Source organism: Epinephelus fuscoguttatus, linkage group LG19, assembly GCF_011397635.1.
Source record: "Epinephelus fuscoguttatus linkage group LG19, E.fuscoguttatus.final_Chr_v1".
NCBI lineage: Eukaryota > Metazoa > Chordata > Actinopteri > Perciformes > Serranidae > Epinephelus > Epinephelus fuscoguttatus.
In genome coordinates this window covers 34590549-34606998 of record NC_064770.1, presented here as the reverse complement: position 1 = coordinate 34606998, position 16450 = coordinate 34590549, and the positions used below count along the sequence as shown (strand labels likewise).

Here is a 16450-nt window from a genome sequence, read left to right as displayed (position 1 = left end):
GTTCTAATTTCTTAGCAAGAAATTCCCAAAATGCTCAACTATTTCTTTAAAGGGCCACGACTCAAAAGTGTTGAGAGCCACTGCCTTAAAAGATAATTATTAAAATGTGGCCCACTTAGTTATGAGGCTAAGAACGTCCACAGATAAAACAAAAAAACCTGCTCTGGCTTTTGGTCCAAACCTTCAGCATCTCTACGTTGAGTCAGATGCCAAATGGTAGCCAGTCCGTGAATATTTATATCTGTATGATCTACGGCTCATTTCATTAAATCTGTTCATAACGCTTTACCTTTTCATCTGCCTCGCAGCAGCACGGAGCGCTGGTGTTCCTGATGGTGATCTGGGAACATGTGGATTACTTTGGTGTCCATGAGAGAGATTCATTATCATAGGATAAGCCCATAATATCCTGCAACACACTCCCTGGAGGCCCAGAGCTGGAGGTTCCTCCTCAGTGTGGTTCCCCCGTCTCATGCTTTACATCTCCTCCACTGAAGTTTCTCTCTCAGTGCATTTTTTTACACTGTGTCCTATAATCACATTTTCCTGCGTCTCTCCAAATCAAACCTGAAGCGGAAGATTGCAGCATTAATTTAGGTCTGGAAATAAAGATTACAGCCTCTGTGTGTGTGTGTGTGTGTGTGTGTGTGTGTGTGTGTGTGTGTGTGTGTGTGTGTGCAGCTGCAGCTGATAGGAAGGAATGAGGACTGGAGGAATTTAGCACAGAGGAAATGCAGACCCAGGGGAGAACGACCAGAAGTTTAGTGACTTTGTAATAAGACTCTGCGGGGTGGTCTGCTGTACATGGGTATTTGTTGGTGTCACTTTCCAGGCAAGGAAACAAAAACTGCATCACTGCCTGTTACTTTAACATCAGTTTTATATGCTCAGATCAGGGTCATCACTGTCATCCTCCAGATGTTATCGTTAAATAAAACTACAGAGACTTGTTTCCTGACTCTGCATCAAACTAGGAGGGATCTTTAGGAAACAGAGACAGAGACGTGCTGCTGATTCAGGACTTTGTCTCTCCTCTTTCCTCCGTCCTCTGTCCTCTGTCTCTCCGGCGGACTGACGCGGCTGCAGACACGTGAACGAGGTGAGAGTCATTCAGATACACATCTCGGTTGCATGCATGAGTGAACGGAAGAGTTGTGATGATTATTTTACCATGAACTTAGTGCAACTTGGTGTGCGCTCGAGCGGACCGGCACCGGCTGCACGAGACACGAGATAGAAACACGCTTCTATAGCTCAATGCATGGCGAGCTGCAAAGTGTAGCCTATATTAACTATGTTGTTAACGTTTTCATAGTTGATATCCCTGTTTGTGTCTTCAACAAACGCCGCGAACATGTTTCTGTTGAAAAGACGTTAAAAAACGATTTCACTACAGGATTTGTAATAGTGACATTTTGGAGACTTACTAAAAAAAATCGCATCCAAATTTCTCAGTTGAAAGTCAATACTGAAAAAAGAAACTGTCACTTTTGAACCAATTCTGAGCTCCTTTTAAACCTCAAAGTGCTCACTGTAATATAAACCTGTAACTGTGGTTCTGGCTTTAAGATGACTGGTATAGCAGCATACGGGTTACACACCTGTGCGGTCACGGTGGTGTGTCTGTGTCACTCTGCAGTTACACCTCCAGAACACTAGTCGGCGGTGGAGGTATCAGTGAAGTGCTGTAAAGTTTAGTCAATTCAAAACACACATTAAACACACATTAAACATGGCTTAATAGAGACAATTTTAAACGCAAGTACACAAATCAGCTTCACTATAATTCACAGCATTCACAGACAAACACTTGTCTTTGAATGGACACATTTTCCCCACAAATACAACATGCTAACGTTATTAGCACAAGCCTATGGCATTTTACATTGTATAAATTAGCCTAGCAGCTAGCAGTGATTTCCTCTGCTCATATGAAGCCAGGATAAATCACACACAAGAGTTAAGGAGGTTGCACATGATTGCTGATTTGCCAACGCCACAGCGCTTGCCGTTGGCTTGACCCAATGCTGATCTCCATATTGCAGTTGAATCTTTAAATTTTAGATAGATAGTGAAAAGTACATAAGATCACAAGGTGTGAATAAAAGGTGCAAACAGGTGTGTAAAAACAGTACAATAGATATTTAAAAAAACCCAGTACAATAGATATACATAGATAGATATAGATATAGATATTTTCTGCACCCTGTCTCCGTCCCCACCCCCTGCCTGCGTTCTACTGTAAAATAATTGGCTCTACATGGAAAGGTCAGCGTCAAACAGGGTTGAAGTTCAACAAAATTGAACTTTCGGCGTTGTGTCAGTGAAGCCCACAACGCAACGCCGAAGTCAAAAAGTACCCCGATGTTAGCGTGGTCATGTCCAAGCGCCTTTAAAATGCTATTTGTATGGAGGCTTTAATGACATCACAATTTATTGTTTCTTATCTGTGAAATTAAAGTAAATAAAAGCTTTGTTGCCACTGAGGAAAATGGTTTCAGCTTACAGAAATAGACAGGAGGTCTACCTCACCACGACCTGACCGGAGGTGCACGTCATAACATTGAAAATGCTCTTTAAACAGACAAAAACCCAATCGATGCAAGGTCCCTCTTAAAAAGAAATATTTTCACTGGGGAAAGGGTGAATGTCTATAAAGGGTGTGATTTTCTGTAACTGCAGTATGAGTAAGAGTAAAACATTATATGACACAGTACTATTCTCTATATTGCTTGCATGTTGCTGTATGAGTTGAACATTGAAATCCTGTTTGGTGTCCACTGGGAACTTAAACTTTTAAGATTAATGTAAAAAATTTCAAAACAATGTGTATTTACTATTAGAAAACGAGAGCACAAAGACATCAAGATGCACAGCTGCCTCCAGAAAGTATTTTCTAAATGTATGAGAATTCAGCATTTTGTATATTTCATGCACACGTTTACAGTTCAAGTGGGGTTTTCCACTAAAACCAGTTATGTAATATCTCTGGTAAGTGAGTGAGCCATATAAAACACACTGAGTGACCCTCAGTCTGGAAATCCCAACAGAAACTTAACTCAAGCAGCAGATCTTCACTGCAACATGACTGACACCAGATAAAACACCATTCGGACCAACAATAATATTTTGATTGAATGTGTACGGTGCAGCTGCAAAACTGCTGTTGGAAACACACACACACACACAGACATGCTCACTCTCTCTCTCTCCCAGTGCAGACAAATGTGATATGGTAAACATACAGTGTACAGATGACTGCCTCTCTTGACTCTAACAGCTCTTCACAATGTTTCTAAAATTCGGATGCATTTGTGTCTCTTCGTGTTAATTTTGCATCTCTTTGTAGTCATTTTGCATCTCTTGGTTATCGTGCATCTCTCTGGTTGCATTTTGCATGTCTTTGTTTCTATTTTCCATCTCTTTGTCGTCACCTTGTGTCTCTTTGTAGTAATTTTGCATCTCATTGTTGTCTTTTTGCATCACCTTGTAGTTGTTTTGCATGTTGTTGCAGTCATTTGCGTCTCTTTGTAGTCATTTTGTGTCCCTTTATAGTCATCTCACGTCTCTTTGTAGTCATTTTGTGTCCCTTTATAGTCATCTCACGTCTCTTTGTAGTCATTTTGTGTCCCTTGATAGTCATCTCACGTCTCTTTGTAGTTATTTTGATTCTCTCTGGTTGCATTTTGCGTCCTATCTCTTTGTAGTCACCTTGCGTGTCTGTGTACTAACTTTGTGTCTATTTGTTTGCATTTTGCATCTCTTTGTAGTCACCCTGTGTGTCTTTGTACTACCTTTGCATCTCTTTGCAGTCATTTTGTGCCCCTTTGCAGTCACCTTGGGTCTCTTTGTTTGCATTTTGCATCTCTGTAATCATCTTAAGTCTCTTTGAAGTCATCTTAGTCTTTTCGTCGTCATTTTGAGTCTCTTTGTTTGCATTTTGTTTCTCCTTGTTTGCACTTTGCATCTCTCTGTGGTCATTTTGCATCTCTTTATTTGGATTTTGCATCTCTTTGCTTTTATTTTCTGTCTCTTTGTAGTCATCTTGGGTTTCTTAGTCACCTTGGGTCTCTTTGTTTGCATTTTGCATCTCTTTGTAATCATCTTGAGTCTCGTTGTAGTCATCTTAGTCTTTTTGTAGTCATTTTGGGTCTCTTTGTTTGCATTTTGCATCTCTTTGCTTTTATTTACTGTCTCTTTGTAGTCACCCTGTGTGTCTTTGTACTAATTTTGTGTCTCTTTGTAGTCATTTTGCATCTCTTTGTAATCATCTTGAGTCTCTTTGCAGTCATCTTAGTCTTTTTGTAGTCATTTTGTTTCTCCTTATTTGCATTTTGCATCTCTTTGCTTTTATTTTCTGTCTCTTTGTAGTCATCTTTGGTTTCTTAGTCATTTTGTGTCTCTTTGGTTGCATTTTGCATCTCTTTTTTTCATTTTCCGGCTCTTTGTAGTCACCTTGTGTGTCTCTGTACTAATTTTGCATCTCTTTGTAATCATCTTGAGTCTGTAGTCATTTTTAGTCTTTTCATAGTCATTTTGTGTCTCTTTGTTTGCATTTTGTTTCTCTTTGTTTGGATTTTGCATCTATTTGTAGTCACCTTGTGTGTCCTTGTACTAATTTTCTGTCTCTTTGTAGTCACCTTGGGTCTCTTTGTTTGCATTTTGCATCTCTTTGTAATCATCTCGAGTCTATTTGCAGTCATCTTAGTCTTTTCGTAGTCATTTTGTTTCTCCTTGTTTGCATTTTGCATCTCTTTATTTGGATTTTGCATCTCTTTTTAGTCACCTTGTGTCTTTGTTTAGATTGTCTATGTAGTCATCTTGCATCTCTTTGCAGTCATTTGCATCTTTTTGTAGTCATCTTGGATCTATTTGTTGGCATTTTGCATCTCTTTGTAGTCATTTTCTATCTCCTTGTAGTCACTTTGAATCTCTTTGTCTGCATTTTTCGTCTCTTTATCGTCATCCTCCATCTGTTTCTAGTCGTTTTCCATGTCTTCGTCATCATCTTTTGTCACTTTGTTTGTATTTTGTGTCTCTTTGTAGTCATTTTCTGTCTCTTTCTGGTCATCTTGCATCTCTTTGTAGTCATCTTGCATCTCCTTGTAGTCATTTGATTTACTCAACAACAATAAATGTTTTTCTAACAGTCAGGTGAAAAAGAGGCCCTGGCAGGCCCGTTCAGTAATTCATCCATACAAGCCTGTCTGCAGAGGTTGATAAAATACCTTAATATAATGCAGTCCAACAAAACAACTCCACCACTATCTATACATCCTCCAAATAACTAACATTTCTCTGACACAGTTTCAAAAAAGATAAAATGTGGATTGTATTATTGAGTACATATGTCCTTAATTAACTGTTAAGTCACTGTAAAGAGAGTTACGATGTAGTAAAGTAGGGCAAAGAGCACAAAATACAATCTGGTCCAGTTTTAGAATTCCATAGGAAACAGTCCAAGTTGTGTTTTGTCTGTTGATCATATTCTTTTTTTAACGTTAAACTTTATGTCTGTGTTTGTGGTCGTTTGCTGATACAATAGTCAGTATGGATACAGCTGTCCTGTATAAACACAGCAGCACACACTGTTCCAGTTACAGGACACACAGACTGGCTGATCACTGAGAGTCTGGCAGACAGCCATCACATTTCCATTGAAAACTACTCAGCTTGGCTCTCTGTGTCGAAAAAGCCACTCTGCTGACTTTGTCTGGATAAAATAAGCTGCTGTGAGGACTCAACCTTTCCAGAGCTAATTGGGGATAAATTATGGGCTGCCTGCGGGGTAATATTTCAGGTGATTTATGGTCCTTGTATGCATGCCTGCTCCCATTATTTTGACATTTTCTTTACTTTGGGGATTTGGAGGAGAAGTACATTGAGTGTTTGAGGCACCATTTGACCTCCAGAGTCAGCTCTCTGGATGTATGAGGGCAGGATTTTATTTTAGTAACCAGTGAAATGCCACAGTGAATGCACGGTCACCTCATAAACAAATGTGTTTGTGTAATTCTAAGAATGTTTCACCTTATTTGTTATTTCCCTGTCACCATTCCTGATTCCTGACTGAATGCTTTCTTTGGCTCTGAGCTGAGGATTCCGCTTTCTCTTTTCCACCGCTCTGGGAATGACATTCAGGACACATAATGATCTTATTTTCTTAGCAGCTGCTGAACAACTGATATTTCAGCGGTACATATGTTTCATGAATTGAACAGAATTGTCTTTGCTTCTGGGGATTTCCTTGTCCTCATGTGAACTGACTATTTTTTATTATCTCTGCTACAGAGGTTGTGTTTTTGGATCAGCTTGTTTGTTTGTCAGCAGGATTACAGAAGGATTACTGGCCTGATTTTTATGGAACTTGGTGCAAAGGTGCAGCACAGGCTAAGGAAGAACTTACATTTTGGAGCGGATTCAAATCATGGGTTAGATACACAAATTATTTCTCACTTTTGTTAATGTTGCAAGACCGGGCATTTGACCTTGGTGGATGTCTGCGCGTACAGAGTGCTTTCCCCTCCAGTTTTTCTTGTTTTCTGAATGATCTAAATGTATTTTAAAGGCTTTAGGGTTGATGTTGACATTTGTGGGCCATCTTTGGGGGGCTCAGATGACCCATGGGATCAAGTACAATAATTTACTTCCTGACTTTTATCACTGACAGCACAAGTTACATGTAGCACCATTATCATCATTAAACACATTTCAACTTGTCATCTGATACCACACCCTACAGCTGCTGTAAAAATGGTGTGGTTGAGTTTTCATCACCATTTTCACAATAACAGCCGAGATCAGATGAAAAAAAAACAAGTTCAGAGAGAACAAGAAAAGGAAAGGAGCAGAGAAGCATTTTATCATTTCTGGTAAAACCTGCTGTAGCGAGCTCAGCGAGTGAAGACACAAGTATCATATGAAACTAGACGACCTAAGGCATCCAGTGGAGCCAAACTATCTTGTCGAGAAGGAGCTAAATAAAGTCCAAAAGTTTCAGCTCCAAAACTTCAAAGTTAGGCTAAATTTTCTTGAGGGAAAAAGTGCTTTTGCCATTTTTCAGAATAGATAAGATATATATAAAATTTCTGCACTCTGGGTTCTCCAAATAGGCTTGGAATTGCATAAGCTGGGTATGTCCAGACAATTTAGACTCTTGTGGATTCAGTGAGCTCACTTGTATTCTTGTGTGATGATGTTAGTCCCCATTGTAGCCACTTCATTTCAGTGAGGCAATTTGAAATTGCCTATGTTGGTATCAAAGCCAGGGGTGGGCGTGTGTTGTTGGTCTCAGACTGAGTATCACCCCTGGAGCTGTGATGGCCGAGTGGTTAAGGCGTTGGACTTGAAATCCAATGGGGTCTCCCCGCGCAGGTTCAAACCCTGCTCACAGCGATCAAAAGAATTTAATATTGCTAAATTTGATGTGTGGCCCAAAATTCTGTCTGAGTGAAGTGTTAAGCCATGAAATACAGCGCTACTTGTTACATACATTGCTTAAAAACTTAATGACAGTCCCTCACATCAGCCTCAGCCATACTTTTAGTGCTAATTAGCGAATGTTAGCATGCTAATACACAAAACCAAGATGGTGCCAAACGTCAGTATGTCATCACTGACATCATGAGCTTTAAATGTGGGACCTCAGTTCATTGTAGCACCGACCCACATGAAGTCACAGTGCGTCACCAAGACACAGAGTCCCAAAGTGTGACGCTCTTTCAGTCATCTGATAGTTTCCTCTGATCTCACTGCAGGCACAGCCATGTTGGGTGCCCTCGTCCTTCTGTCCCTCACCTCCCTGGTGGCCCTGGTGCCTCCTCCTCCCGTCCCCTGCAGGCAGTGCTGTGATGACCTGGAGCCACCAGAGGGCAGTGGAGCCCAGCCTCCATCTGGAGGTTTCAGCCATGTGCCAGAGGTCCGCACCTACATCAACATGACCATCCTCAAAGGTACTTCATCTATGTCATGCCCAAAACCACTTTTTGTCTTGGTTAATGCAAATTCCAAATCTTAGTTGTCTTATGCTGCTTTAAAAGTTCACAAACGCTGATTGACAGATATTTTAGACGACTGAGGACTTTCATAATCTTTGGCTTCACCTCATGAAAAGGAAGGATTCTTGTTTGTCAAAGCAGCTCCCACAGTAACATCATTTTGTGCAGGTGACAAAGGAGACCGTGGCGACAGAGGAACGCCTGGTAAACCTGGACAAGAAGGCCCTCCAGGCTCCAGAGGTCCCACGGGCCCAAAGGGCGCCAAGGGCCAGGCAGGTCCCCCAGGAGACCCCTGCAAAGTCCAGTACTCCGCCTTCTCCGTTGGCCGCCGCAAATCCCTCCACAGCCTGGACTCCTACCAGGGGCTTGTGTTTGACACAGTCTTCGTCAACCTCGACGACCACTTCAACATGTTCAACGGGAAATTCATCTGCCACATCCCGGGGATCTACTTCTTCAACGTCAACATCCACACGTGGAACTTCAAGGAGACATATCTGCACATCATGCACAACGACACAGAGCAGGCCATCGTGTACGCCCAGCCCAGCGACCGCTCCATCATGCAGAGTCAGAGCGTGATGCTGGAGCTGGAGCTGAAGGACGAAGTGTGGATCCGCCTGTACAAGAGGGAGAGGGAGAACGCAGTCTACAGCGACGATGTAGATGTCTATATCACTTTTAACGGCTACCTCATCAAAGGTAGCGTAGAGGGAAACTGAATAAGAGAGGGGAGGCAAGGCCAAGAATGAGACTGTTGGATGGAAAGCAAACAAATTGAACTGACGCAGCAGCAGAATGCAAATTACTGTAAAATAGTTCTCTTCTTCCTTTTATATCCAGATATAAAAAGGAGCTCAGCATGCTTCACAGTGGTGCTACAATCAAAATGGTCGCTAGAGAATGAGCAATACCTCTGAGAAAATGTGTAGAAACAAAGGTGCTCATCAGCCTAGTAGAAAGAAAGTAAATACAGCAGATTAATTGTCTTAATGCTGCGTATATTAATCATTTTTCATGGTTTCATTAAAGGAATAGTTCAACATTTTTGGGGAGAAATATGCTAATTTGTTTTCTCACCAAGAATATGGAGACTGATACCACTCTCATCCCTGTGCGATGAATTTGTAGCTGAAACCAGCAGCCAGTTAGCTTAGCTTAGCTTAGCTTAGCATAAAGTCAGCAAATAGCAAAATCAGTGGTGATCTTAGACTCTGGAGGCCACAGACAAAGAAGCCCAACTTGGCCTTGATGGTTGCACTGATGATTACACCTAACGTATGTATGACAGTTACAGATAGCTAGCTGACTGTCCTAGCTAACGGGATCCAGCCGTTGACGGTAGCTACAAAGGGGGCAGTTGCAGTGCACTGTGTTGTGCTTTTACAGGAGGTGTAAGGGGATCTATAGTTGTCACTGCAAAATGTGCAACTATGAGTTGCCATCAGGGTCCCCTTTTCCAAATTTTTTGGGGAGCAACACCAAACATTTGTCTGGTTTGCCTCCTCTGACTGTGCACCCCTGGGCAAAACCACTAGCCCTACCAGCAGCTCTAAAGCTCACTAATTATTAATTTTATCTTGTTTGTTTGGGAGCAGAGATAACTTGACATTTTACAACATTGGTTTTGCACAAATTAAACAAACAAGATATAACTTGTTAAGATTACAGATGCAATTAGAGGGATTTTATTACCTACAGACAGAGCCAGGCTAGCTGTTTCCCCTGTTTTCAGTGTTTATGCTAAGCTAAACTAAACGACTGCTAGCTGCAACTTAATATTTAGCTCACTAGCCTGAGAGTGGTATCAGTCTTTGAAGGTCTAGTGTGTAGGATTTTGTGGCATCTAGTGGTGAGGTTGCAGATTGCAACCAAATGAAACCCTCTATAGAGCCAGTGTTTGATTTGTCCCTTCTGGGCTACTGTAGAAACAACATGACAGACTCCCTGGAAGAAGACATGCTTTGTATGTAGATATAAACGGCTCATTCTAAGGTAACGAAAACACAACGATTCTAATTTTCAGGTGATTATAAACTATTAAAAACATAGTTATTAATATTAAGTACCATTTCTGCCAATATATCTCCATAAACCATACACACTGGACCTTTAATCCCTCAGAGCAATAATTTTAAAACCCTGCATATTTTATAATCTGTTTACTTTCAGTGACAGACAATGAACATCAAAAGATTTCTGACATTTAGTAATCTCTCTCTGTATCGAAGAGATGAAGCAATAGCTTATGGAATCCAATATGTGGTGCTAAAACATGGTGCTAACTTTGTTGTGTACAGATTTGAGTTTGTGAAACTGCAGGAGGCAAAATGTTCTCTCCCCGTAAGATTTTATGTAATGGATTAACTTTGATATTTTTATTGACTGAATTGTGTTTTGCTTTTAAAGTGTACTTGAAGGTTTGCCTGAAGGTGCTGATTATCCTCCCTTTATGTTTAGTGTCATGTAAAAATAAAGTCAATGAAGATATAACGACGGTGCATTGTACCCAGCTGCAACATAAAGCAGTAATATGCTATTGTCATACTGTGAAACAACTACCTGCATTTAATACAGATAGATGGAGTTCCATTTTCCAACTGTCACCACAAGAGAACAGTTACGATTTAATGTTAATTTCTGTTGGTTTCTAATTGCATCCGCTTAGTTACTTAGAATTAATTTGCAGGTATTGACCATAAGTATAAATATGGTATCATACAATGTTGTAATACTCTTGTAGTAATCACACTAATGTACTATGTTTGTACATGATTTTACTAATAATGATTATGTTGACATTGTCACAGATTAAATACAGTTCCTCACCATGACCACTGGAGGGAAGTGTACACTCATGATTTTAAACGTCAGCCCAACAGAATCAGTCTTTGGGAAAAAATTCTGAATAAAAGGAGCTAAACAGACGACAGTGTTTCTCTTATTTGAAGGCTTACATCACTGTTAAAGGGACAGTTCACCCCCAAAATCAAGATTACATATTTTTTCTTTTACCTGTAGTGCTATTTATCAATCTGGACTGTTTTGGTGTCTATTTTTCTTCTACCAAACCGAACCGCCAACTGTATCACAGCATAAAAATTAAGTGTGCTTCCACAGCTAGCTCACCTAACACCACTGAACTAGCTCAGCCAATGAGGACACCATTAATATTTACCTCTCGTGCTGTCATGAGCACGAGCCTCTCGTCCATGAGTAGATGCATGCTTCCTTCTGCGTGATGAAACAGTAGTGGGTGTAGTTTAGTAGAAAGACAATAGCACCTACATGAAACTGCTCACAACAAGATCTGTGGTTTATCTTGAGTAACCGGGTCATGATTTTTGGAAAGAGACATTGCTGTTGAATTTTTCAAATGTATTTTTTTTGAGCACCACAACCCGAGTGCCATCTAGTTCAATGTATCCTCATACAATTGTTTACAATATCTGACAAATCAGCACTCCTAGGTTAGGTTAGGTTAGGTTAGGTTTAACAAAAGAATCAAGCCCTAAAGGTTTGCTCGGTTTCATACGGGACACAAACTTTCGTCTCATGGGGGAAAGCTGTGTGTTTGTTTGACCCATCCACCACCGCAACCTACATCTTTGTGCAGACATTTGCTCTGTATACTGCTTCTATCTTTAGTCCTGTTGGCGCATTTGTCATGTGATCACATCCTCCACTGCATACATGTGAACAGCCATCTAGTTCCATTATACTGGAGAGAAGGCAGACATCTCTACGGCCGATATCTCAGACACTCTGCAACTCACATCGCAACTATCTAGACTGATAAACAGCACTACAGGTAAGAGGAAAAACATGTAGTTGTGATTTGGGGGTGAACTGTCACTTTAACACCATCATACATAACCCTATGAGCCACTGATATGATGATGGCTGTTTCTAAGCCTGATAGACAGGCAACTCAGCTTTGATTTGTTCTTATTAGCTACAAAGGTACAATGTCATCTCTGATTGATGTACATTTTGAACAGTTCACCCTGAATTAAAGGTACAGTCAATAAAGTCATCCAGGCGCCCTGTTGGTGCAGGGGTAAAAATAAAACTCATCCACCAGGGAGCAGATTTTGCCGCTCTCACAGCTTGGTCTGTCTGCACTGACCCAAAAAGGTCTTGTCATGAAGATTGAGATAGAAGTGAACACAGTGACCTCTTGAGGATGCTGTTGTGAGCTGCTCAGTAATGAGCTGGTTCCCCTCTCAAAAATTCTGTTTTATTCTTAGCGTTTCTTTTGATTTCTTGGACACTATCAGTCATTTGGTCTTCTTCTGGGGGCCATCTTTCTGATGTGTTCCTAGATCTTGGTTGTTTCATCCTGGACAGTGGCTCTGATGCTCACCAATCCTCAGCCCCCCTCGCTACACTTAGTGTACAGCCTCAGGGCGTTGGACTTGGCATGAAACCCTCCATGCATTGTGAAAAGCTTCCTTGTCTTGATATCTTCTCCTTTGGCCAGCGTATTGTACCAGCAGGGTATCTAATGACTGGTTGATGGCTCTGACCTCATTTTTATATTTATCTGTATACTGTTATGAATTTATGTAGTAGGTTGGAATGTTTACTTACCAGGCCTAAACATCCAGAGGGTTCATTGATCCTACTTAAATTGTCCACATTTCCTGTTAACATTTTAGTGGGCTGCACTGTGACCATTTGTCTTTCCTGTTGTCCTGATAAGAGGCATTTCCCTTCCCCCATTTACACAAGACTTTCTCGACACAAAGGGATTGTTCTGCTTCATGGTGTTGAGACAATAACATATATTACTAGAGGGCTATCTTTGTGCAAATATATCTAACATTAATCATATAGTGTCATTACGTCATATAATACTGATACAGAATGCATAATTTACAAAGAGAGGCAAAAACATTTTCCATCATGCCCCACAACCTTTATTTCTCTTGTACAAAGACCAGATGATGCATGACACCATAACACTGATGAAACTGAATGCTTTGCATTTTTCCCTTTGGATGAGAGAAGAAACAAGTTTGTGTGACGGCAAAGTCTCTTGTGACTTTATGAAATATTTATACATTTTACAAAAACATGAATCACAAAAATAGATTTGAGGGTTCTTTTTGGTCTGTGACACTATTTAATGTTAGGAATCGGCATGAGGTCAAAATGTGGGACAATGTTTGGCACTGCAGCTTCGACAAATATTTAAGCTGCTCAAAGCAATGATGTTGAAGCGTCAGGTCACTGTGGGCAAAAATAGACACCATCAGTCAAACTTTAATCTTCTTAAACATCCAATGAAGGGTAATTTTGGTGTTTTTCAACCTGGACCCTACTGTCCCAATTTTTTTCTAATGGGAACAACAATTTCGAGGCATTACATCCAATAAAAGTGCTCGATTTTGCCACTGACAGGCTCACATTATTATTCTAAGTGTCTGACAATATTATGGAAAGGATCCCTACAGAGATAGACCTTTTTGTTAAAGGGTAAGATCCTTTTTGTTCAACCAGAAACAGCCCCAAAATCTCTATCGCTGCAATGTAACCACTCAGGGCATCGTCCCAGTCAGCGTGCGTCCACTTAAGGTGCTTGGTTTTGCCATTGACGGGCTCAGATTATTATTCTAAGTGTCTGACAACATTATGGAAAGGATCCCTACAGAGATAGACCTTTTTGTTAAAGGGTAAGATCCTTTTTGTTTAACCAGACACAGCCCTGAAATCGTCATCGCCAAACCCACCAGACTCCATTCAAATAAACAGTAATTTTAGTGTGTATAGAGGCAGCATGTTTTCACATCTAACTGGGTAAATTAAGGGTTAATTCCAGCCAAACTAAAATTGGTGTTTGTTGAGACAGAGGAAAGACAAAGATAAATGGTTTCGTGAGGTTCATTTTGTTTCTGTCAGCTTTGAATGAAGTGTGTTTTTATGGTGATAAAATTGCTGTTTATTTAAATGGAGTCTGGTGGGTTTGGCGATAGTGATTTCAGGGCTGTTTCTGATTAAACAAAAAGGATCTTACTCTTTAAAAAAGGTCCATCTCTGTAGGGATCCTTTCCACAATGTTAACAGACACTAAAAATAACACTTTGAGTTTGTTAGTGGCAAAAACAAGCACATTTAGCGGATGTGACACACATGCCCTGAAACTGTTTTTCCCCTTAGTCACTGAGACACAAAAACATGGGAAAATATGGTCTAGGTTGTCAAATACCAAAGTCACCTTTAAACACTCCAAGACTGGTTTTCCGATTACAGAAGCAGCATGTACTCATAGGTTTTACTGCGCCAATAAATAAACAGTTTCTTTTTCCCTTACAAAATGACTCCATCTTACGGTGTTCTTTGCACTTTTAAAGAAATAAAAAATACAGCCAAGAATAAAATTTCTGACATGGTTCAGGACAGTAACGTAAGAAAATACAGCAAAAGAACATTATAAAAATACCAAAGAAAAATCCGAACACTGGTGAGGTGAGAGTGTGAGACGACTTTTCTGTGTGTGTATTTAAACCGACATGGAAAAAAACATGCCCAGTGATGATGACAAACTTTTGGGAAATCCAGCCACAGATGCTAAATAATTCCATCCTATCCAGGTGTGACTAAGTCATTAAGGAATCAAAACGCCCCACACTTGTACAGAACAAATAAACCAAAAGGCAGTGAGACAACACTGAGTCAAGTGTGAACATGTACATCTCAGTGACTTGCAGAATAATGTGGCACAGAGCCACGTGTCCATGACATCACATACAGTACAAACCACACAGTTTTCCTGCGTGTTTTAACGATACACAAAGCAATGCACTGGACACAAGCACACTGAGAGAGTCCTCACAGAGTTGTGAATCATACAAAGTCCCATAAAGACAGTTTCTGCTGAAGGGCTCTGCTGTTTTCTGTTCTTTCCGAAGAATAACCACACAAGATAAACAAGGCCCAGTATATCAAATATACCTCGCTGCGGCTTCATACAGCTCTCACTGTATTATGTTCAAAGTAAAAATTAAGTCCTTCTACAAAAATACTTTTTTTTTGCTGTGTAAACTTTTGCAACCAAAGGCACTGTCTTATCCTTCCGCTCTTCATATAAAACATGCAGCCTGATCCATGCTCATATCATGATGTGATTCATCCTGACTCGTACCATGATCTCGCCTTATGTGGAAACTCTGACGTTAAAAGAACATCCCCCCCCCACCAAATTACCACATGTATATCAATTACTCACTCTGTGCTGTGTCGAATTTGTGAAGTAAACTTCTTCTCACATGCATCCACAGTGAACAAAGAATCCAAAATCAGAAAGTTCCCGATGAACTAGAGTCAAAGGCGACAGTGTTTAACACCAAAAAAACTATATCAGCTTGATTTACAAACTCTCACACAACTCCCAAAGTCACATTTATCCAGTTGTGTGCTCAATACTTCCCAGACAGACAGTGCTTTACAACGACAACTGAATTAAAAGTGAAACCTATTGATGCTCTCTTCAATGCCAGACTCCATTGACAAAAACAGTAATTTAAACTCGCTGAATACCGGAGCTGCTGGACTACTGCTGCCTCAGCCAGTTAGTCAGTTTGTGTTCTTGTGTGACTTTGGTGTCTTAACGGGTTAGATCAGATTCACCAAAGTCACACCATAACACAAACAAACTCACTGATCGAGGCAGAGGTAGACCTGCAGCTCCTGTATTCAGGGAGGTAAAATTACTGTTTTTCTCAATGGAGTCTGGCACTGAAGAGAGCATAGGTAAGTTTCACTCTTAGTTCAGTTCCCCGTCAGATAGGGCTGTCTGTTTGGGAAGAATTGAGCACACAAATAGATAAATGAAACTTGGACTATACTGTGCGAGTTGTGTGAGAGTTTGTAAAAGGATGTTTTGACTAGGGCTGCCCCCTAATAGTCGACTAAACGCTAGTCAGCCAGAAAGGTCAAGATTTCATTGGTTGTTTTGTCGCAGAGAAAAAAAAACATGAAACTCTATTAGGAGCTGCGCCTTGTCAAAATAAATCCAAACCTATATGACTGGACCATGTGTAAATTTGATTTGAAAGGACAGACACAGGAAGTGTCCACGCTCAGCAGTCAGACAGGAGTCAGGTTAGTTTCCAGGGCTGGTACCTGCGGTTATTCCACAGGCTAGTTAATAACATGTCGGGCAGGAAGTGTGGGATCATTTTGAGAAGGTGAAGGATGAACCCAAGGTGATATGTAAACTCATCTTCATTGGTCGACTACAAACATGATGTATCATCTGAAACATGGAAGTAGCTACATGCCCATTAGCCCACAGCGTCATTAACAGGCGGCTCGCTCAGTGTGTGACGTGCACTTGGAGATAAAATATAGGCCTATATTAATGAAGGTTCATTAGTACCTTCAACTCAAACCACCAAAATTAATAATTTAATAATCAAATCTATATCATAAACATGCAGGAGACTAGT

General features: G+C 40.5%; 1 protein-coding gene and 1 non-coding gene across 2 annotated transcripts; both read left to right on the top strand.

The window, feature by feature from the left end:
• The first annotated feature begins 755 nt into the window (after positions 1-755).
• Positions 756-10924, top strand: c1qtnf6a (C1q and TNF related 6a). The gene is made up of 3 exons (XM_049560798.1): positions 756-1099; positions 7758-7952; positions 8166-10924. The coding sequence occupies exons 2-3, from the start codon at positions 7766-7768 to the stop codon at positions 8717-8719; spliced, it is 741 nt and encodes a 246-aa protein (XP_049416755.1). The 5' UTR covers positions 756-1099; positions 7758-7765; the 3' UTR covers positions 8720-10924.
• trnas-uga (transfer RNA serine (anticodon UGA)) lies at positions 7314-7395 on the top strand. Its single transcript has one exon. It is a non-coding gene; the product is annotated as a tRNA-Ser (tRNA).
• Positions 10925-16450: the final 5526 nt, after the last annotated feature.

Coding starts and splice junctions, on each gene's coding strand:
- c1qtnf6a (XM_049560798.1), top strand. CDS start 7,766: ATGTTGGGTGCCCTCGTCCTTCTGTCCCTCACCTCCCTGGTGGCCCTG. Junction 7,953..8,165: donor CAACATGACCATCCTCAAAG/GTACTTCATCTA, acceptor CATTTTGTGCAG/GTGACAAAGGAGACCGTGGC.